General features: G+C 44.5%; 1 protein-coding gene across 3 annotated transcripts in view; it reads left to right on the top strand.

The window, feature by feature from the left end:
- The window catches only part of pi4kaa (phosphatidylinositol 4-kinase, catalytic, alpha a), an 83,264-nt gene that overhangs the window by 29,255 nt on the left and 31,066 nt on the right, over positions 1-22,943 (top strand). For 2 of the 3 annotated variants that reach the window (XM_061876119.1, XM_061876117.1), the window contains exons 19-35: positions 375-483; positions 544-680; positions 748-881; positions 957-1,039; positions 1,124-1,194; positions 3,908-4,032; positions 4,110-4,191; positions 4,257-4,340; positions 4,410-4,499; positions 4,571-4,690; positions 9,686-9,778; positions 9,859-10,015; positions 10,082-10,209; positions 11,441-11,599; positions 11,678-11,829; positions 17,353-17,460; positions 17,570-17,790. In XM_061876119.1, coding sequence (XP_061732103.1) covers positions 375-483; positions 544-680; positions 748-881; positions 957-1,039; positions 1,124-1,194; positions 3,908-4,032; positions 4,110-4,191; positions 4,257-4,340; positions 4,410-4,499; positions 4,571-4,690; positions 9,686-9,778; positions 9,859-10,015; positions 10,082-10,209; positions 11,441-11,599; positions 11,678-11,829; positions 17,353-17,460; positions 17,570-17,790 — 2,053 coding nt within the window. The remainder of the gene's footprint in view (positions 1-374; positions 484-543; positions 681-747; positions 882-956; positions 1,040-1,123; positions 1,195-3,907; positions 4,033-4,109; positions 4,192-4,256; positions 4,341-4,409; positions 4,500-4,570; positions 4,691-9,685; positions 9,779-9,858; positions 10,016-10,081; positions 10,210-11,440; positions 11,600-11,677; positions 11,830-17,352; positions 17,461-17,569; positions 17,791-22,943) is intronic. The other variant, XM_061876118.1, reaches the window with a different exon arrangement.

The raw sequence follows: 22,943 nt of genomic DNA on the forward strand, positions 1-22,943 counted from the left end.
GGAGCAGGTGGGTAAAGTGTCTTGCCCAAGGACACAACGGCAGTAAATAGGACGGCACAAGCGGGAATCGAACCTGAAACTCTCAAGTTGCTGGCACGGCCACTCTACCAACCGAGCTATGCCGCCCCATAAATTGAATTACAATTTATTTAACTAATTAGTAAGACTTTAATATATATTATATATGGATTTGAATTGTGTATAAATTAAGAACCGTATATAAACAAATTAAGAGTGAACAAATGTGTCAGAAATTGATTTAAAATGGAGGATGGGTAGAATTAAATGAGCTCTCCTTGTGACGCGTCATATAGTAACCGTATGCACGTTTCGAAATAAATTCACACCCTAAAGCATTCTTTCCTTGCGGTCAGCTGACTAAAAGGTTGCCGCCCATCAAGGAGGCCAAACCTCGCCTGCAGAAGCTCTTCAGGGACTTCTGGCTCTACTCGGTGGTGATGGGCTTCGCAGTGGAAGGCTCAGGTAGTGGTCCTTATTTCTCTCGCCAAGAACACGTCACACCAGGTGCTGTCCACCCCGCAGGTCTGTGGCCAGAGGAATGGTACGAGGGCGTTTGCGAGATCGCCACCAAATCTCCGCTGCTGACGTTCCCGAGCGGCGAGCCTCTGCGGTCCGAGCTGCAGTACAACTCGGCGCTGAAGAACGACACCGTCACGCCGGTATGACCACACCGACACAAGACCCTTTAGACGCCAACTTCACGCTCCTTCGCTGCATCTTACTTAGGCAGAGCTCAACGACCTCCGCAGCACCATCATCAACCTGCTGGACCCGCTTCCAGAGGGCGCCGCGCTCATCAACAAGCTGGACTTCGCCATGTCCACGTATTTGCTGTCCGTCTACAGACTAGAGTACATGAGGTGGGGTCAACGCGATGCTACAAAGATGTATTTAAAAGAGGTCTTTCTGACGGACTTTAAACGGTTTTCAATCAGGATGCTGCGTGCCCTGGACTCGGATCGCTTTCAGGTCATGTTTCGCTACTTTGAAGACCGAGCCATCCAGAAAGACAAATCTGGTTTGTGAGGTTAAACGTACATCTAACATTCCTGCAGTGTTTTATTTGTGAATATTAAGTGGTGTGTTTTTCTTATGCTTGTAGGCATGATGCAATGTGTGATAGCTGTCAGCGACAAGGTCTTTGAGGTCTTCCTGCAGATGATGATAGAGAAAGTAAGCACACACAAAGCTGATAAGTGACACGTATGATGATTTTAACCTACACTATTTTTCCGACTATAAGGTGCACTTGAGGTAGGAGAGGGGTAGCGGTGGGTGTATGTATATATATATTAGGGCTGGGCAACGATTAAACATTTTAATCGGAGTTAATCGCACTATTTCTCCGATTAATCGCGATTAACTGACCAATAATGAATTCAACAGTAGTGTGTAGTGCACCTTTATTGGAATATTCTCCCACATGAACAAAAGCGCCAAAACATTTGTTGTGCAAACACAATTTAAATCAGTCCTTGTTAAACAGTAGCAGTTAAATAGCATATTTTATGAAAATCAACTCAAAAATTTTAAATACAAACATTTAAGCTTATTGCCACTGCCAGGGTATTTAAGTTATCCTGTTTGTTATGGAAAATAAATATAATCTACATACAAATCTCTGAGCCACAATCATAACATCTGAACAGGCAATTTCTGAGGTAACAGCAGGAACATTTTTTTTATCAGGGATCTTATGTTTAAAAAAACCTATATTATAGGTAGTGGGCTGTTTTAGGGAATTTTTGATCAAATTATCCGTAGTAGCAATATTAATAATGTTGCGTTTATTCTGCGTAGTGCACTTAAAATAATTATGACCATATCTAGGAATTGATATGATGGGAATTTTCCCATTGTTTGCTTGGTGCTTTGATAAACTGAACGCATATACATGGTACTATATTGTGATGTTATGAGCCAGGGAAATAAAAGAACTACCCTACCCAGCATGCAACAGGAGTGACGAGCATGTAGGTTGTGTCGCCATGACGGCATCTTGTATGTTGTGATATGCACGCTCTGAAAGCAAACGTTAAGAAGTCAGCCAACACTCCTGGTCTGCATTATTCATAAATAGACAGACAACACATATACTCCGCTGCTTCACAGGCCGCTGGATGTAGCCGGCAAAGTATTCCCATGCTAGCTAGCCGGTCTAGCAAGCACGCGCCATTCAGTCCAAAACGGCCCGATCTATCCACATCCAGAATTGTCTGGCGGTCATAAGTGATCCCGGAGTGACCACGCTGTAAGCCAGCCATGAAATTTGCAGAATTGTCCGGTATTTTTGCCAAATGTTCCATCTTTACCAAGAGCCCCTCGACGCCGGGCGACGCCATCTTATTAAGAAAAGGCGTTAACAAAATAAAAGCATGTAAACAACATACGCAAATGTGCGATAAAATAATTGTCGGCGTTAATAGATTGATGAGTTAACTCGTAATTAACGCATTAATTTGCCCACCCCTAATATATATATATATATATATATATATATATATATATATATATATATATATATATATATATACATTAGGGGTGTAACGGTACGTATATTTGTATTGAACCGTTTCGGTACGGGGGTTTCGGTTCGGTTCGGAGGTGTACCGAACGAGTTTCCACACGGACATATTTGGTAGCGCACCGCAGGTTGTGTAAACAATGCAGAGCGAGGCACTACACACGGCAGGCTAGCAGCGACCGGGCTAGGAAAACATGCAAAAGCCAGAGCTGGAAGACCCTCCTGCCCCGTTAACATCTCACGTTTGGGAACACTTTGGCTGCGCGGTGCGATACAACAATGGAGGACGGAGGTTTGCCGACATTGTTCAGCAGCAGTAGGGTACGCTTCTGCCAACACGTCAAACATGCTAACTCTTTTGAAGCGGCACCACCGCATTCAAGCAGCCTCTCCTCGGCGAGTCAGGCAGGGCTGAAGCAATAACAAATGTTTTTATAGCCGCAGATTTAAGACCATCCATCCATCCATTTCCCACCGCTCGTCCCGTTCGGGGTGGCAGGAGGTTGCTGTATTGCATTAAAAACTAGATTTTGACCCACTTCTATGGTGGAAGAACAATAAGCCCATATATCCTCTTACTTCCAAGTTAGCCAGGCTGGGGTGTTGAATGCATGATGGGAATCCGGATGTTGTGTGTGAGTATATTAACGTGCCGGCTGGAATAAACACACGCTGAGAAATAGCTCCGTGCCTGCCTACTTTATGGGTTATAGATAAACCTATGGATAACAGAGACATATATAATAGTCAGAGGACGCTAAAGGTAGTGCCTTTAAGGCACGCCTCCAATATTGTTGTCTGGGTGGAAATCGAGATCAATTCGGGAGAATGGTTGCCCTGGGAGATTTTCAGGAGGGGCACTGAAATTCGGGAGTCTCCCAGGAAAATCAGGAGGGTTGGCAAGTATGAGTATAAGTTGACTGTCAAAGTAGACCAACTTCTTGGTTTATGTACACATCTTTCTACTATCCAGGTAAAAGGGATGATTTATATTGCAGAATTAACTTTCACCAGCTCAGAGGCAATGCAGCAGCTCACTTGCACAATATGTCAATACAGCTCTTTGTGATCACGGCGACGCTAGAAATAGTGTGTCTGCGTTAGCACTTATAATAACAATACTGGTAATATCTGGTTGATATTCAGGTCATGAAATGTAAATGGAATATTGTTGGCAGGTTTTAAGTGTTTTTAGAAGGATTTATGGGTGGAATTGTGTTCCCAGTAGCTGCATTGTTAGCCACCACATGCTGGCCATATCTTAGAATGCAGAAGAAAAAACATATATGTTCTTGTTTTACAAAATTCCCAAAAATTGCAGTATGTCTTCTGCACTGATGTTTAAAAATGTCACCATTAAAGGCAAAAACCAAAGCCCACGAGGAGGAGCTGGAACGCCACGCTCAGTTCCTGTTGGTCAACTTTAATCACATCCACAAGAGGATCCGCAGAGTGGCTGATAAATATTTGTCTGGCTTGGCAGAAACGTGAGAATATCATCTCACTGACTTCTCCGTGGACTTGCCACGAACTGTGCTAACAAACCTTCTCGCTACGTCGTCAGCTTTCCTCACTTGCTGTGGAGCGGCCGCGTGCTGAAGACCATGTTGGACATCCTGCAGACGCTGTCGCTTTCCCTCAGCGCAGTAAGTGATGCGATCTGAGGACATTGCAAGGACGCATCGCACTCACTTTCCTTTCCATGCCGCAGGACATCCACAAAGACCAACCTTACTACGACATTCCCGACACTCCTTACAGGATAACGGTCCCTGATACCTACGAAGCCAGAGAGGTGAGCTTCTCCTCGTCTTCTTTTTGCTCAGTCATCGCTCATCCGTCTAATGTTTACTTGTTATTGCAGAGCATAGTGAAGGACTTTGCCGCTCGCTGTGGGGAAATCCTGAAGGAGGCAATGAAATGGGCTCCGTCCGTGACCAAATCCCACCTCCAGGTAAGAACATGGACTCACGATCCGATGTTCATGTTTTATTCTGTCTTTCACTTGTTTATTGTCTTTTTCAGGAGTATCTGAACAAACACCAGAACTGGGTGTCGGGTCTCTCGCAGCACACGGGCCTGGCCATGGCTACAGAGAGCATTTTGCACTTTGCTGGCTACAACCGCCAGAGCACCACGCTGGGGGTAAGTGCTTTGCTTTTTTTCCCCAATTCTACACTCCTGATGTAACGATATGAACATTTTATTTCATGGTTATTGTGACCAAAATGATCAAGGTTATCATTATCACGGTATTATTGAATGTCCTCAAAAAGTACTTATTGTTATGTATCGACAAGGGGGAAGGAGACGGCACAGCAACAGGAAGTATAGCTCAACGGGTTTTATTGAGCTTTTGATGAATACGTGGAGTGTGTATGCTACTATGTGTGTGGATGTAATGCTATATGTGGAGATTAACACGATGTGAATTACCGAGGCTTGTTGACGGTGCGTGTTGGTTGTGGCAGCATCCAAGTCCAGAGGGGAAAAATCCAAAAGGGGTTTGGATCCGAGCGAGGTCTGTGGGGCAGGAGAGAGGCGTCAGCGGTCCAAATTTGGGGGTGGGGGTCGAGAATCTGGGAAGGCAATCAGAGTCCGGGGGGAGATCTACAGTGGAAGCGCGAGGCAACAGATGAGACACGGAGGGCTGTGGGAACAGGAGTTGACAAAGACAAAATCAGGTTCAGGCACAAGGAAGACAAAACGAGCAAAAGAGAACGCACAGGTGGGGAGCCAGAGACATGAGAGCTTACTGTAAACAGGGCTACGTTCCGACGAGTAGAAGTCAGCGGCGAGGCTCTTTATCCTGTCGCCTCTCATTAGTACCAGGTGTGTCGATTGCAGATTGCCTCCGGCTGTGGCGGAGCCTCTAGGTGATCCCGCAGCGGAGGGAGAAGCAGACTGCGCGTGTGCCGTAACACTTACACCCACACGGCCATATTTTGACTAAGTTGTTGTTTTTTAATCCACAAAGATACACACTTTTACAAAAGCCACTATTTTACATGTGTTTATTTTTTGAATAAAATTTTTATTGACATCCAGCACCAGTCATTCTTATCCATTACATCAGGAGTGCACGTTACGCTGATCGCGAGCTACCGGTCGATAGCGGAGGGTGTGTCAGTCGACTCCAGCCAGGCATTAAAAAAATAGACCTAACAACGAGCAATCATCAATCTTCACCAAGACGTCACTTTCGTCACTCGATTGACATTCACGGCACCCGAGGGTCATGTGAGATGACTGCGGCCAGATCATTATTAAGAAAAAAGTGGCCGACAGGAAGGCGAGAAACACTTTTTATTTCAACAGACTCTCGTGCGGTACCTTCCGTCAAAACTCTGAAGGCCGACTGCACAGTTCCTGTCTTCACAATAAAAGCGCTGCTTCATCCTGCCTGTGCTAATAAATTAAGAGTCTCAGAAAGCTAGCCAGCTACGGAGTTTGCCGCCAATGTATTTCTTGTAAAGTGTATAAAAAGGAGTATGGAAGCTGGACAAAAAAAATGGCAAAAAGCAACAATTTTCATGGGGTATTGGACAGAAAAGAGGACTTTTTTTCTCCTCTATTTGAAAATGCAGACGTTATCATCACTACTGTCTGATTCCAATCAATGCAGGTCATCACAATCAGATCATACACCGACTTATATTCTTGTCTTCATGAATGAAAGGAATCTATGTGTTAAACATGCTTGTATTATCATTAAACACCTTTAAGTTGTTAACTAAAACATATCTTTCATAAATGAATCCATATAAATGATATATATGATTGAGGTAGATCCCCTCCGCTTGGTCAATTGAAAAGTAGCTCGCCTGCAGAAAAAGTGTGGCCAGCCCTGCATTACATCATATTTGCATACATCGTACAGCTATTGTCTGCCCTAAATGTCAAAATAATCTTTTATTGTTTATACTCCAATGATGCAGCAACAAGTTTAGTACTTTAATAATGATAATAATCCAAACAAATGTTGATGGGTCAAAAATGCTCACCATAAAATTTGGCTTGCAGCGATCAGACACACTGGGAATGTTCAGTCAAAAGAAGAAAAACGCTTAACCTCTAGAGAGGAGAACATAAAATGGAGGTTGGAGTAAAAACAAAAACAAAACTGACCTGCGTTAGTAGCCAGATATGAGTTGTGGGCGGCATAGGAAGCAATACACCAGCGAGAACAAACTATCATTGACCTGCTTAAATAACCCAGTGTCAAATTAGTCCATCCCCTGCCGAGAAAGGAAAGCACTGAGGAGGAGAAGCAACAGCAGGGACCAAATAATAGGGAATGAAGGCGAGCAACAGAAACATAACAACTCTGTTCTAAAAAAGCACAGCTTGTAGGTTCAACATACACAATTCAATAGCTTAGTACCGCATTTTTCGGAGTATAAGTCGCTCCGGAGTATAAGTTGCTCCAGCTGAAAATGCATAATCAAGAAGGAAAAAATATATATATATATAAGTCGCATTGGAGTATAAGTCGCATTTTCGTGGGAAATGTATTTGATAAAATCCAGCACCAAGAGTAGACATTTGAAACACAATCTAAATATAATTATACACATAGGTTATATTAAAATGTATATATTGCCACTTTATATGGAATTTAAATAAATTGTGTATATATAATATATATATTTATATATATATATATATATATATATATATATAAGTGTACAAATGTATATGTTTGATTTAAATGTTAAACTGTGCTACATATATGTTGCTTATATATTGTTTAAAAAAAAAAAAGTGATATAAGTGAAGCATGTTTTAGATTTTATATAATTTGAACCTTGTTCTTGTTGTGATGGGGTAGGTTTATATAAGCGTTGCTTCAAAACCTACACCCTTTCGGCTCAATCATTGCTCAAATGAGTTTTTTTTTTGTTTTTTTTCTTTTTTGTTGTTGTTGTTCTTTGTTTTATGGGAAGATTGCCGAAATAAATAAATAAATAAATAAAATAAATAAAGAATAGTGAACAACAGGCTGAATAAGTGTACGTTATATGAGGCATAAATAACCAACTGAGAAGGTGCCTGCTATGTTAACCTAACATATTATGGTAAGAGTCATTCAAATAACTATAAGATATAGAACATGCTATACCTTTACCAAACAATCTGTCACTCCTAATTGCTAAATCCCATGAAATATTATACGTCTAGTCTCTTACGTGAATGAGCCAAATAATATTATTTGATATTTTACGGTCATGTGTTAATAATTTCACACATAAGTCGCTCCCGAGTATAAGTCGCACCCCAGGCCAAACTATGAAAAAAACTGCGACTTATAGTCCGGAAAATACGGTAATGTGTTTGTATAAGTTTAGATTGGGGTGTGTCATTTCTTAATGGGGAAATACGTTTGTGGATGTCGATCTTTACCTGTTCCACGGATAACACGTCACAAGAGCCAAACGTGCCGTTTACCAGAGTTTTATTTTTTTCCATGCAGTCCATCCCCTGCCGAGAAAGGAAAGCACTGAGGAGGAGAAGCAACAGGAGGGGCAAAATAATAGGGAATGAAGGCGAGCAACAGAAACATAACAACTCTGTTCTAAAAAAGCACAGCTTGTAGGTTCAACATACACAATTCAATAGCTTAGTACCGCATTTTTCGGAGTATAAGTCGCTCCGGAGTAACACAATCTTTGCGTGTAGTTTTTCTCCAGTCTCTCTCTACCTGCTGGCGGCTCACTGTTAAAGACAACAGACGATTAGAATAACACGTACCACCCGTGAAATCTAATCAATCAATCAATCAATCAATGTTTACTTATATAGCCCTAAATCACTAGTGTCTCAAAGGGCTGCACAAGCCACAACCACATCCTCGGTAGGCCCACATAAGGGCAAGGAAAGCTCACACTCAGTCTCGCACATGCCCCTACCTGATGGTGCTCCGTCCTCGACACCATCGCCAGAGGCGGTGACTTTTGCTCCTGCAGGTGCGCTGACGCACTTCCGTCCACAACGTTAATGTCTCTTGTTTTCATGTTCGCAAGTAAGCTAGCGAGCTGTCAGCAGTCAGTCTGAGTTTGTCAAAGTATAGTTGTCAAAGCAGGGTTTTTCGATCATTCGGATTTTAAATGGTGTTACTAACGATCAGAGGTTTTAACGTGGTTATAGTTTTTACTGTTACAACACTATTTTATAGGGATGCACCGAAATGAAAATTTGTGGCCGAAGCCGAAGCCGAATAAAATTTAAACGCTTGGCCGAAGGCCGAATACCGAATAATGAATGCAGTTTTTCACCATTTTTTTTTATATTGCATAAATAGCCTAGAATAAATATTTAGACATGTTTTTCAAATAAAGTAATTTTTTATTGAATATTGAAATTGTTTTAATATTCCAGTAGCCTTTGCTTTTCAAAAAAAGCACAAGGTTTTTCATTTATATTAGGCCTTCAAACAAAACATGCATTCCAAAAAAAATAAAATGCATTAAAGTGGATAAACCCACAACAAATGAATTATTGTCCTTTTGGCAAAAGTCTGCTTAGCCACAGTAGATATGCTAATAATGTAAACAGAAGGCTCAAGTAAATCTCAATAAAGTGTGTGCTTGTAACCTCATACACTTATACAGGTAGCCTACACAACAGGCTAATAATGTAAACAGAAAGGCTCAAGTAAATCTCAATAAGTGTGTGCTTGTAACCTCATACACTTATACAGGTACACAACATATCCCAACGTCACTGCACGTTGGTTGATTGTGTCACCGGGTCAAAAAATTGCCTCACACGCCACTATTCGGCCTTGTTTTTAACTCATTCCACCGAAGGCCGAATGTGGCTTTTTTTTGCCATATTCGGCCAAATATATTCGGTTACCGATTAATCGGTGCATCCCTACTATTTTACACTCAAGCATAAATGCTGCAGAGGAGAGCTTCGTACAGTTCAATTTAATATCCCTCCGAGTTCCTCAAAGGGCTCCATTTTCTCTTTTCTTTGTGTTTGGCGTCCTTTGAACATGAACTAAAATGTGAAATCCATGGCAAACTGGTTGAGCGGCCCATACTGGTCCCACATGCCTTTAGAGTAGTTATCTTTCAAGTTGTACCTTTGCCTGGAAATATTATTATTTCAGTTTTAAAATGCGATTCCCTGCAGTCCACTCAGTTGACCGAGAGGCCCACCTGCGTGAAGAAGGACTACTCCAACTTCATGGCCTCCCTCAACTTGAGGAACAGATATACTGGAGAGGTCAGCGGCCATCATTTGTCACAGTCAATGTTCAGAGGGACCTAACGCTGCAGGCTTGTTCCTTACATTCCTGTCTGTAGGTGTCGGGCATGATCCACTTTGCCCAGGCGGTGCGGGGGCAGTCGGACCTGGTCCGGCTGATGATCAAGCAGATGGGAGAGGCTTTGGACTCGGCCCAGGCCGAGGGCTTCACTGAGGCCATGTTCAAACTGGCCGCCTTGCTTATCAGCACTAAAGGTACCGCACACGCTGCGACGACGATTCTCTTGCCTCGGTGCGCGCCAATGACGACTGTGTGCGCAGAGTGCGACCCCCAGCTGCTGCACCACCTCTGCTGGTCGCCTCTCAAGATGTTCACGGAGCACGGCATGGAGACGGCCATAGCCTGCTGGGAGTGGCTGCTGGCCGCACGCGCCGGCATGGAAGTGCCGGTAAAAATATCATCCGTTACTTTACATACCTACATACTCCAAGTCCGTCCATCCACGCGCACATTCACGATACGAACATACATATACTGTACATGTACATTCACTGTACAAACAAACATACATATACTGTACATATACATTCACTGTACAAACAAACATACATATACTGTACATATACATTCACTGTACAAACATACATATACTGTACATATACATTTACTGTACAAACAAACATACATATACTGTACATATACATTCACTGTACAAACAAACATACATATACTGTACATATACATTTACTGTACAAACAAACAAACATACATATACTGTACATATACATTCACTGTACAAACAAACATACATATACTGTACATATACATTCACTGTACAAACAAACATACATATACTGTACATATACATTCACTGTGCAAACATTCATATACACATTGTGTTCATATACAAGTACATATACATACATACACTCATGCACATAATCATGTTTCATCAAACATATATCAATGCTGTTGCCCTAGGGTAAACTGGGTAACACAAGGCATATTGACCGAGCTTAAACCATTGTTACTATAACAATCTACAAGATTAATATAGGTTGTCTCTCTCTCTTCCCTTTCATCTTTCGGTATTCCTTCTTTTTTTTTTTTTTTTTTTTAAATTATTTTTCTAGCTATCATTATGTATACGTTTCATTGTATTTCAACAACTTTATTGTTGATAATAGAGGTAATCTATTGGTTTTGTTCATGATCAATAGCGCTTTTTCTATTGGTATTTATATTGCTCCAGTTTTAGTGTAAAAATGCTCATTGTCATTGCTATATTATTTATTTAACTAACTGCTTATTTGCTATCACTCTTACGATCATATTTGTACATATTATGTATGTGCTGATGTTGTTCTATTGTTGTTGTTGTTATTGTTGTATTTGCTGTTGTTGTTTTTGTCTCTCTGTCTAATCCCCCTCTTTTCCCCACAATTTCCCCCTCTGTCTTCCTTTTTTCTCTTTCTATCCCCTCCTGCTCTGGCCCGGCTGCACCAAATGATAATATAAATACATTTAATAAAGTCACATTCAAATAAGACAACAAGAGAAGTATCTCACACTTCTCTTTTGTAAAGTAAATCTGAACAGCTGATATGGGCATCTGCATCAACTATATGATTTGCCTGAGAAGCTGGACAGGAAGCTGATACTTCACACTGTCTGTTCAGTTCATGCGGGAGATGGCGGGAGCGTGGCAGATGACAGTGGAGCTCAAAATGGGCTTGTTTTCTGACACCCACCAAGAGGCGGACCCCCTGGCGGCGTCTGAAGAGAGTCAGCCCATCCCCTGCCCTCCGGACGTCACCCCTCACCACATCTGGATCGAGGTCAGTCCCGAGTTTCTTAGTTCTCAGAGTCCGACCTGACCGCCAGCCTGCCTCACACGACTGCCGCTTTCTCTCCAGTTTCTGGTGCAGAGGTTTGAGATCGCCAAGTACTCCAGCGCAGACCAGGTAGAGATCTTTTGCAGTTTGCTACAGCGCTCGCTGTCCCTTAACGTGGGCGGGGCCAAGAGTGGCTTCAATCGCCACGTCGCCGCCATCGGACCTCGTTTCAGGTACGTTCACTTGGGGCTGGCCGATATGCCGAGTTTGTAAGATATGTCGGTATATGTTTGAAACAAGATATGACTTAAGAGAGGCAGCACGTTTGAACAGGGGTTAGTGCGTCTGCCTCACAATACGAAGGTCCTGAGTAGTCCTGACTTCAATCCTGGGCTCGGGATCTTTCTGTGTGGAGTTTGCATGTTCTCCCCGTGACTGCGTGGGTTCCCTACGGGTACTCCAGCTTCCTCCCACCTCCAAAATCATGCACCTGGGGATAGGCCCCTCCCACCTCCAAAGACATGCACCTGGGGATAGGCTCCTCCCGCCTCCAAAGACATGCACCTGGGTATAGGCCCCTCCCACCTCCACAGACATACACTTGGGCATAGGCCCCTCCCACCTCCAAAGACATGCACCAGGGTATAGGCCCCTCCCGCCTCCAAAGACATGCACCTGGGTATAGGCCCCTCCCGCCTCCAAAGACATGCACCTGGGTATAGGCCCCTCCCACCTCCAAAGACATGCACCTATGGTTAGGCCCCTCCCGCCTCCAAAGACATGCACCTGGGTATAGGCCCCTCCCACCTCCAAAGACATGCACCTATGGTTAGGCCCCTCCCACCTCCAAATACATGCACCTGGGGATAGGCCCCTCCCACCTCCAAAGACATGCACCTGGGGGTAGGCCCCTCCCACCTCCAAAGACATGCACCTGGGGATAGGCCCCTCCCGCCTCCAAAGACATGCACCTGGGGATAGGCTCCTCCCGCCTCCAAAGACATGCACCTGGGTATAGGCCCCTCCCACCTCCACAGACATACACTTGGGCATAGGCCCCTCCCACCTCCAAAGACATGCACCAGGGTATAGGCCCCTCCCGCCTCCAAAGACATGCACCTGGGTTTAGGCCCCTCCCACCTCCAAAGACATGCACCTATGGTTAGGCCCCTCCCGCCTCCAAAGACATGCACCTGGGGATAGGCCCCTCCCACCTCCAAAGACATGCACCTGGGGATAGGCCCCTCCCGCCTCCAAAGACATGCACCTGGGGATAGGCCCCTCCCGCCTCCAAAGACATGCACCTGGGGATAGGCCCCTCCCACCTCCAAAGACATGCACCAGGGTATAGGCCCCTCCCACCTCCAAAGACATGCACCTGGGGATAGGCCCCTCCCGCCTCCAAAGACATGCACCTGGGGATAGGCCCCTCCCACCTCCAAACACATGCACCTGGGGATAGGCCCCTCCCACCTCCAATGACATGCACCTGGGGATAGGCCCCTCCCGCCTCCAAAGACATGCACCTGGGGATAGGCCCCTCCCGCCTCCAAAGACATGCACCTGGGGATAGGCCCCTCCCACCTCCAAAGACATGCACCTGGGGATAGGCCCCTCCCACCTCCAAAGTCATGCACCTGGGGATAGGCCCCTCCCACCTCCAAAGACATGCACCTGGGGATAGGCCCCTCCCACCTCCAAAGTCATGCACCTGGGGATAGGCCCCTCCCACCTCCAAAGACATGCACCTGGGGATAGGCCCCTTCCACCTCCAAAGACATGCACCTGGGGATAGGCCCCTCCCACCTCCAAAGACATGCACCTGGGGATAGGCCCCTTCCACCTCCAAAGACATGCACCTGGGGATAGGCCCCTTCCACCTCCAAAGACATGCACCTGGGGATAGGCCCCTTCCACCTCCAAAGACATGCACCTGGGCATAGGCCCCTCCCACCTCCACAGACATGCACCTGGGGATAGGCCCCTCCCACCTCCAAAGACATGCACCTGGAGATAGGTTGATTGGCAGCACTAAATGATCCCGAGTGTGTGAGTGTGAATGTTGTCTGTCTCTGTGTTGGCCCTGTAATGAGGTGGCAACTTGTCCAGGGTGTACACCGCCTTCCGCCCGAATGCAGCTGAGATAGGCTCCAGCACCCCCCGCCACCCCAAAAGTGACAAGCGGTAGCAAATGGACGGATGAATTAAGAAAATATTTTAATATCGATTTAATTTATTTTACGTTAAAATTACCAAACGCCGCTTACTTGTTGTATTCCTTGTCCTCTCCTGCTTCCCACTCCCTCTCAACACTCCATGGGCTACCAGACCCCGCCCCTTCCTCCTTCCAAGACACACTTGCTCTCTCCCGCCCACTGCACTGACGCACAACAACAACACACAAGCAAATATTCGCGACGTAGCTAAACTACATTTACTTTTTTAACAATTAGCAATTTCCGCAGCTTAAGTATTTTTAGACCCATGTAGCGGTTGGCTAAGCTACATGCTACAAAAGAAGAGAGAGGGAGAAGAGAAAGAAAGAAGTGGATAAGTGTAAAGAAGCGGGTGATTTATGTACTTAAAAAAACTAGTGGAAGATGGCAGAGGGATTCTATTCCTTAGATGTTTGTTTCTTTTAGCGATGTAGACCACGTCCAAGAAACCCACAATGTGTCCACTTGGCCACATTTGGATAAATGTATGATACAACATTAATTTGACTTGTTTACCATGTAAGCCCAAATCAAAACTGCTGTCGACATGGAAGAGGTGGAATACACATTTAAGAACACCTGATTGTGGCAGACATGTTTGCTACAGTATAGCCTGTCTAAAAGCTAACTTTCATTTTCATTGCTGTTCTACAACAAGACAGAATTAAAAAGGGCCTGCCTGCAAATTTATTTTTTTGTCTGAGTTTGATACATCCATCCATCCATCCATCCATCTTCTTCCGCTTATCCGAGGTCGGGTCGCGGGGGCAGCAGCCTAAGCAGGGAAGCCCAGACTTCCCTCTCCCCAGCCACTTCGTCTAGCTCTTCCCGGGGGATCCCGAGGCGTTCCCAGGCCAGCCGGGAGACATAGTCTTCCCAACGTGTCCTGGGTCTTCCCCGTGGCCTCCTACCGGTTGGACGTGCTCTAAACACCTCCCTAGGGAGGCGTTCGGGTGGCATCCTGACCAGATGCTCGAACCACCTCATCTGGCTCCTCTCGATGTGAAGGAGCAGCGGCTTTACTTTGAGTTCCTCCCGGATGGCAGAGCTTCTCACCCTATCTCTAAGGGAGAGACCCACCACACGGCGGAGGAAACTCATTTCGGCCGCTTGTACCCGTGATCTTATCCTTTCGGTCATGAGTTTGATACATGTTGTGTTATTTGCACAGCTGTGTCATTTATTTTATGTAGAAAGAATATTTTTCACTTTTAGGTATACATTCTTTGTTTTTCTATTTTATTCATGTTATGTAATTCTGTGCTTCTAAAACAATTTCTTTTTTATGGTATTAATACTAGAGATGTCCGATAATGTCGGACTGCCAGTGTTATCGGCCGATAAATGCTTCAAAATGTAATATCGTAAATTATCGGTATCGGTTTCAAAAAGTAAAATTTATGACTTTTTAAAACGCCGCTGTGTACACGGACGTAGGGGGAAGTACAGAACGCCAATAAACCTTAAAGGCACTGCCTTTGCGTGCCGGCCCGGTCACATAATATCTACGGCTTTTAGCACACACAAGTGAATGCAAGCCATACTTGGTCAACAGCCACACTGAGGGTGGGCGTATAAACAACTTTAACACCATCCATCCATCCATTTTCTACCGCTTATTCCCTTTCGGGGTCGCGGGGGGTGCTGGCGCCTATCTCAGCTACAATCGGGCGGAAGGCGGGGTACACCCTGGACAAGTCGCCACCTCATCGCGGGGCCAACATAGATAGACAGACAACATTCACACTCACATTCACACACTAGGGCCAATTTTTTGTGTTGCCAATCAACCTATCCCCAGGTGCATGTCTTTGGAGGTGGGAGGGGCCTATCCCCAGGTGCATGTCTTTGGAGGTGGGAGGAAGCCGGAGTACCCGGAGGGAACCCACGCATTCACGGGGAGAATATGCAAACTCCACACAGAAAGATCCCAAGCCTGGATTTGAACCCAGGACTGCAGGAACTTTGTATTGTGAGGCAGACGCACTAACCCCTCTGCCACCGTGAAGCCAACTTTAACACTATTATTATTATTATTAAGGTGTATTTGAAATAGGGACAGATACAAAAAACATAGACATCTGAAACAGTTATCCAATGTATGCATCATAGTGTTTGTAGCCAAAGCTAATTTACAACACTTGTCCCCAACAACAACAACACAAATCCAACATCATTAAAACAGGAAAATAAAAATAATAGGGCAAAAATGAGTAGATAATAGTGATAATAGAAATAATACAGACAAAGCGCAAACTAGATAAAAGCCAATAATAATAATAACAACACAAAGTGCAGACTAGATAAAAAACAATTAGTGAAATGTAGAAAAAACTAAACATGGGAACACGTTTGCTGCTCAACTAGCCATAATTTGTTTTGTTTTTCGAAAGTGACAAGTGCAGATATACTTTTCAAAGTGTCAGGTAAAGAGTTCCATAGTCGTGGTCCTTTTATTGAAAAGGCAGTCCGGGCTAAAGATGTTCTAAGGTATGGAACACAACACTTGCCTTTTGACATTGCTCTGGTAGTAGATCTGGTACCACTTTGCAGTCTTGTAATTGCCTTGCAGAGCAATTGGGGAGCAGAGTTATCCAAGCATTTAAAAACCAGTTTGACTGTATGTAACAAAATACATTTGGTAAAACTTAAAATATTGTATTTGGTTAAAATTTGGCAATGATGATATCGTATACTCTTCTTGTCTAGGACTTTCAAGGTGTGTAATAAAGACACTCAATGGTCTTGACTGATGACTGGTGTGCCTGGGACCATGTAGTTAAGCCATAAGAAATATGTGAAAGAATCATTCAATTCATAAAAGTAAAAGAACAGCTGAGAGTTAAGCAGTTACAAATATGCCCCACACTGTGAAGCCACACCAAACAAGAATGACAAACACATTTCGGGAGAACATCCGCACCGTAACACAACAGAACAAATACCCAGAACCCCTTGCAGCACTAACTCTCCCGGGACGCTACAATATACACCCCCGCTACCCCTGACCCCCCTCACCTCAACCTCCTCATGCTCTCTCAGGGAGAGCATGAGCTGCTGTTTTGAGGCATGTTAAAAAAAATAATGCACTTTGTGACTTCAATAATAAATATGGCAGTGTCATGTTGGCATTTTTTTTTACGTAACTTAAGTTGATTTATTTTGGAAAACCTTGTTACATTGTTTAATGCATCCAGCACGGCATCACAACTAAATTAGGCATAATAATGTGTTCATTCCACCACTGTATATATCGGTATCGGTAATTAAGAGTTGGACAATATCGGAACAACGGATATCAGAAAGAAAAGCCACTATCAAACATCTCTAGTTAATACCCATCTTGACTAACTGGGTTTTAATACAAGTGCCGCTTACAAAAATGGATATTTTCTCCAGAAAATATATGGAGATATATATCGAATTCAAGTAAAAATATATCGAGATGTACTTTTTCGTCCATATCGCACACCCAAAACCACCAGATGTTTTTTGATGAACGCTTGTTTTTTTTTGTTGTTTTTTTTTTTACAAATGCAGGCTGCTGACACTAGGCCTCGCTCTGCTCCACTCTGACGTCATCATCAACGCCACTATAAGGAACGTGCTCAGAGAGAAGATCTACTCCACAGCCTTTGATTACTTCAGGTACACACACACACACATACACACACACAATTTCAGTTGGTCATGTTAATCAGCAACCACACAAATATCTCAAGAATAAAGAGAACTCACCATTCATTCCTGTCTGCAGCGTGTCTCCAAAATTCCCCACCCAAGGTGACAAGCGCCTGCGCGAGGACATCAGCATCATGATCCGCTTCTACGCCAGCATCCTGTCGGACAAGAAGTACTTGGCAGCGTGCCACCTGGTCCCCCCCGGTGAGCTTGGTACCACCTCGACTCCGAGCACGCTCTCAGCGGGGATATTTGGATCGCTTATCGTGTCCAGCACCTCTCCAATATCGATCTTAAGTAAGCCTAACGCGGCGGGAGCAGGCTTGTACGCGTGGCAAATTTGTGGCTTTATTCAAACCTCACCGTGCTGCTCACAGATTTCCTTTTGGATGTTTTTTCCCCCGCCACCGTTCATTGTTATATACCGTTTACAGCAGGCCTGGGCAATTATCTTGACCCGGGGGCCAAATTTAGAGAATTTTTCTTTTCTGGGGGCCGATATATCTATTTTTAGGAAAACAAACAAAACCTCACAAAGTCTGATTGAATGCTAAAAATGTTATGCCTTAAAAGCAGAATGGAATTATTCTTTCTATGAACGATAAAACACTGAATATTAAAGTTTAATTACCAATGATTGTCACACACACACTAGGTGTGGTGAAATCAATCAATCAATCAATCAATGTTTACTTATATAGCCCTAAATCACTAGTGTCTCAAAGGGCTGCACAAACCACTACGACATCCTCGGTAGGCCCACATAAGGGCAAGGAAAACTCACACCCAGTGGGACACCGGTGACGATAATGACCCAGTGGGACGTCGGTGACAATGATGACTATGAGAACATGATACTGTGATACTGATGATACTGATGACTATGAGAACATAAGAGAACATGATACTGTGAAAGATCAATCCATAATGGATCCAACACAGTCGCGAGAGTCCAGTCCAAAGAGGATCCAAAACAGCAGCGAGAGTCCCGTTCACAGCGGAGCCAGCAGGAAACCATCCCAAGCGGAGGCTGAATGTGTCCTCTGCATTTGACCCACCCCCTTGTTCACCCCCTGGGAAGTGAGGGGAGCAGTGGGCAGCAGCAGTGCCGCGCCCGGGAATCATTTATGGTGATTTAACCCCCAATTCCAACCCGGGATGCTGAGTGCCAAGCAGGGAGGCAATGGATCCCATTTTTTTATAGTCTTTGTTATGACTCGGCCGGGGTTTGAACTCCCAACCTACCGGTCACAGGGCGGACACTCTAATCACTAGGCCACTGAGTAGGTGTTATATATATATATAGATTATAGATAGAATATTGAGAACATATCAACGTCACACCCACTCTCTAGCCACATATTTTACAATCAAGCCAAATGCAACAAACACAGCGTACTATGAACGTGAAAGGTAAAAAAAACAAAAAGCATCTACAATCTGATATACCGTATTTTTCGGACTATAATCAATCAATCAATGTTTACTTATATAGCCCTAAATCACTAGTGTCTCAAAGGGCTGCACAAACCACCACGACATCCTCGGTAGGCCCACATAAGGGCAAGGAAAACTCACACCCAGTGGGACGTCGGTGACAATGATGACTATGAGAACCTTAGAGAGGAGGAAAGCAATGGATGTCGAGCGGGTCTAGCATGATACTGTGAAAGTTCAATCCACAATGGATTTAGCGATGCTACCGTACTAAACAAAAATTTAGGATCGTTTTTATTACGGTGGATGAGATTTGAGTAATATTTAGCTTTAGCTAAGGTAAGCATGTGTTTATAAGTTATTAAACCATCACTCCATGCTTGATGGTGCACCTCAAGTTTAGTCGTGCGCCATTTGCATTCCAGCTTTCTACATAATAATTTCTGAGCTCTAGTTTCTTCTGTAAACCACGGGGTGCGCTTTTTTGGAGCCTTTTTTAACTTTAGCGGTGCTATGTTATCAATGGTTTCGCGCAGGGCGTCGTTAAAGTTGTTAGTGAGGTTATCAATAGAGCCCACATACTTTGGGAATGGTGCCATTACCGAGGGCAGTAGGTCAGCAAGAGTTGTCGTTGTGGCAGCATTAATGTTGCGGCTGCTATAGCAGTTATTATTATTATTAGTTTGACGAACATGCGTCTGAACCTCGAATTTTATAAGGTAATGATCGGACAATACTTTAGTATACGGGAGTATCGTAACTTTGGAAACGGTGATGCCCCTGACAAGCACTAGGTCTATCGTATTACCGTTGCGATGCGTGGGTTCATTTATTATTTGTGTGAGACCACAGCTATCAATTACAGTCTGGAGCGCTACGCACGGTGGGTCCGATGGGGTATTCATATGGATATTAAAGTCCCCCATTATGATTATATTATCGGCGTGTGTCACTAGATCAGCAACGAACTCTGAGAATTCATTGATAAAGTCCGAATTATAAAGTCCGAATTATAAAGTGCGATTTATACTCTGGATTGACTTATGTGTGAAATTATTAACACATTACTGTAAAATATCAAATAATATAATTTAGCTCATTCACGTAAGACCAGACGTATAAGATTTCATGGGATTTAGCAATTAGGAGTGACAGATTGTTTGGTAAAGGTATAGCATGTTCTATATGTTATAGTTATTTGAATGACTCTTACCATAATATGTTAGGTTAACATAGCAGTTGGTTATTTATGCCTCATATAACCTACACTTATTCAGCCTGTTGTTCACTATTCTTTATTTATTTGAAATTGCCTATCAAATGTCTATTCTTGGTGTTGGGTTCTATCAAATAAATTTCCCCCAAAAATGCGACTTATACTCCAGTGCGACTTATATATGTTGTTTTCCTTCTTCATTATGCATTTTCGGCAGGTGCGACTTATACTCCGAAAAATACGGTATGTGATATATCACTAAGCTTCAAAACTTTCTTGTAAAAATCACCTTCCACATCTGTCCCTGACACCCACCTTTCAGGCTGGCCGCTCTGGAAACACTCTGTGGAAACGCTCCCCACCCACCCTGCCTGGTGCTTCGTCTGACCTGCTGTGACGTAGATCACCATAGTAACTAGTAGGGTTGTACGGTATACGGGTATTAGTATAGTACCGCAATACTAATAAAACATATTCGCTGGATCGGTTCGCAGCCGAGTGTGAAGCGACCGGAATGAGAATCAGCACCTCCAAGTCCGAGTCCATGGTTCTCGCCCGGAAAAGGGTGGAGTGCCATCTCCGGGTTGGGGAGGAGACCCTGCCCCAAGTGGAGGAGTTCAAGTACCTAGGAGTCTTGTTCACGAGTGAGGGAAGAGTGGATCGTAAGATCGACAGGCGGATCGGTGCGGCGTCTTCAGTAATGCGGACGTTGTACCGATCTGTTGTGGTGAAGAAGGAGCTGAGCCGGAAGGCAAAGCTCTCAATTTACCGGTCGATCTACGTTCCCATCCTCACCTATGGTCATGAGCTTTGGGTCATGACCGAAAGGATAAGATCACGGGTACAAGCGGCCCAAATGAGTTTGGGTCTCTCCCTTAGAGATAGGGTGAGAAGCTCTGCCATCCGGGAGGAACTCAAAGTAAAGCCGCTGCTCCTCCACATGGAGAGGAGCCAGATGAGGTGGTTCGGGCATCTGGTCAGGATGCCACCCGAGGTGTTTAGGGCACGTCCAACCGGTAGGAGGCCACGGGGAAGACCCAGGACACGTTGGGAAGACTATGTCTCCCGGCTGGCCTGGGAACGCCTCGGGATCCCCCGGGAAGAGCTAGACGAAGTGGCTGGGGAGAGGGAAGTCTGGGTTTCCCTGCTTAGGCTGCTGCCCCCGCGACCCGACCTCGGATAAGCGGAAGATGATGGATGGATGATGATGGATGGATATTAGGTACCACACCACCTCTGAAAAGTACCGGTCCGCCACACCCTAAGATTTTTTGTTAAAATAGAGCCAATAATGCAATTTTTTTCTGGTCCCCTTTATTTAGAATAGTATCAAAGTACCGAAAAGTATCAAAATAATATTGGCATCAGGACAGCACTAGTCACTAAAATATCATGCAAAAGCGCAGATTCCAACCATTCAAGACTTATGGTAATTAAAAAACATCACTGCACATCATAATGGCAGCCACACTTTCCATCTTAAAGATCAATCAATCAATCAATGTTTATTTATATAGCCCCAAATCACAAATGTCTCAAAGGACTGCACAAATCATTACGACTACAACATCCTCGGAAGAACCCACAAAAGTTTAAGGAAAACTCACACCCAGTGGGCAGGGAGAATTCACATCCAGTGGGACGCCAGTGACAATGCTGACTATGAGAAACCTTGGAGAGGACCTCAGATGTGGGCAACCCCCCCCTCTAGGGGACCGAAAGCAATGGATGTCGAGCGGGTCTAACATGATACTGTGAAAGTTCAATCCATAGTGGCTCCAAGACAGCAGTGAGAGTCCCGTCCACAGGAAACCATCTCAAGCGGATCAGCAGCGTAGAGATGTCCCCAACCGATACAGGCGAGCGGTCCATCCTGGGTCTCGACTCTGGACAGTCAGTACTTCATCCATGGTCATCGGACCGGACCCCCTCCACAAGAGAGGGGGGGACATAGGAGAAAGAAAAGAAGCGGCAGATCAACTGGTCTAAAAAGGAGGTCTATTTAAAGGCTAGAGTATACAGATAAGTTTTAAAATGAGACTTAAATGCTTCTACTGAGGTAGCATCTCGAACTGTTACCGGGAGGGCATTCCAGAGTACTGGAGCCCGAACGGAAAACGCTCTATAGCCCGCAGACTTTTTTTGAGCTCTAGGAATCACTAATAAGCCGGAGTCTTTTGAACGCAGATTTCTTGCCGGGACATACGGTACAATACAATCGGCAAGATAGGCTGGAGCTAGACCGTGTAGTATTTTATACGTAAGTAGTAAAACCTTAAAGTCACATCTTAAGTGCACAGGAAGCCAGTGCAGGTGAGCCAGTACAGGCCGCTGTACTGATCTAAAAAAAAATATTTTGGGAATGTCCGACGGGCCAGATTGAAAAGCTTAACGGGCCGCAGGTGGCCCCCGGGCCTTAATTTGCCCAGGTCTGGTTTACAGCACAATTCAACACAGCGCTTAGGTTCTCCTTCCCCTTTATTCTGTAAACATTGTTTCAAAGTCCAGCAGCCACCAGGAAGAAAGCACAAATTTGTCACCAGCGTCGAGATGCACTATTCCTCATCATGTCAGCCCACCCGTCAGGCCCTTTTTGCCTCATCTGATCAATTTGCAAGGTAGCAAAACCCTCTCATCATTCCCGACCACCCCAAGTGAGAACTCATTGTCACACACATCAGACTGCTTGTATGCCGTCATCATCTCCATCATCACGCACGTTCATGCTGGAAGTACTCAGAGAGTATTTGTTGTGCGTTGTCTAAAAGCTTGTGTGTGTGTGCGTGTGTGTGCCCGC

This window comes from Nerophis ophidion, linkage group LG17 (genome assembly GCF_033978795.1).
Source record: "Nerophis ophidion isolate RoL-2023_Sa linkage group LG17, RoL_Noph_v1.0, whole genome shotgun sequence".
NCBI classification, from domain to species: Eukaryota; Metazoa; Chordata; class Actinopteri; order Syngnathiformes; family Syngnathidae; genus Nerophis; species Nerophis ophidion.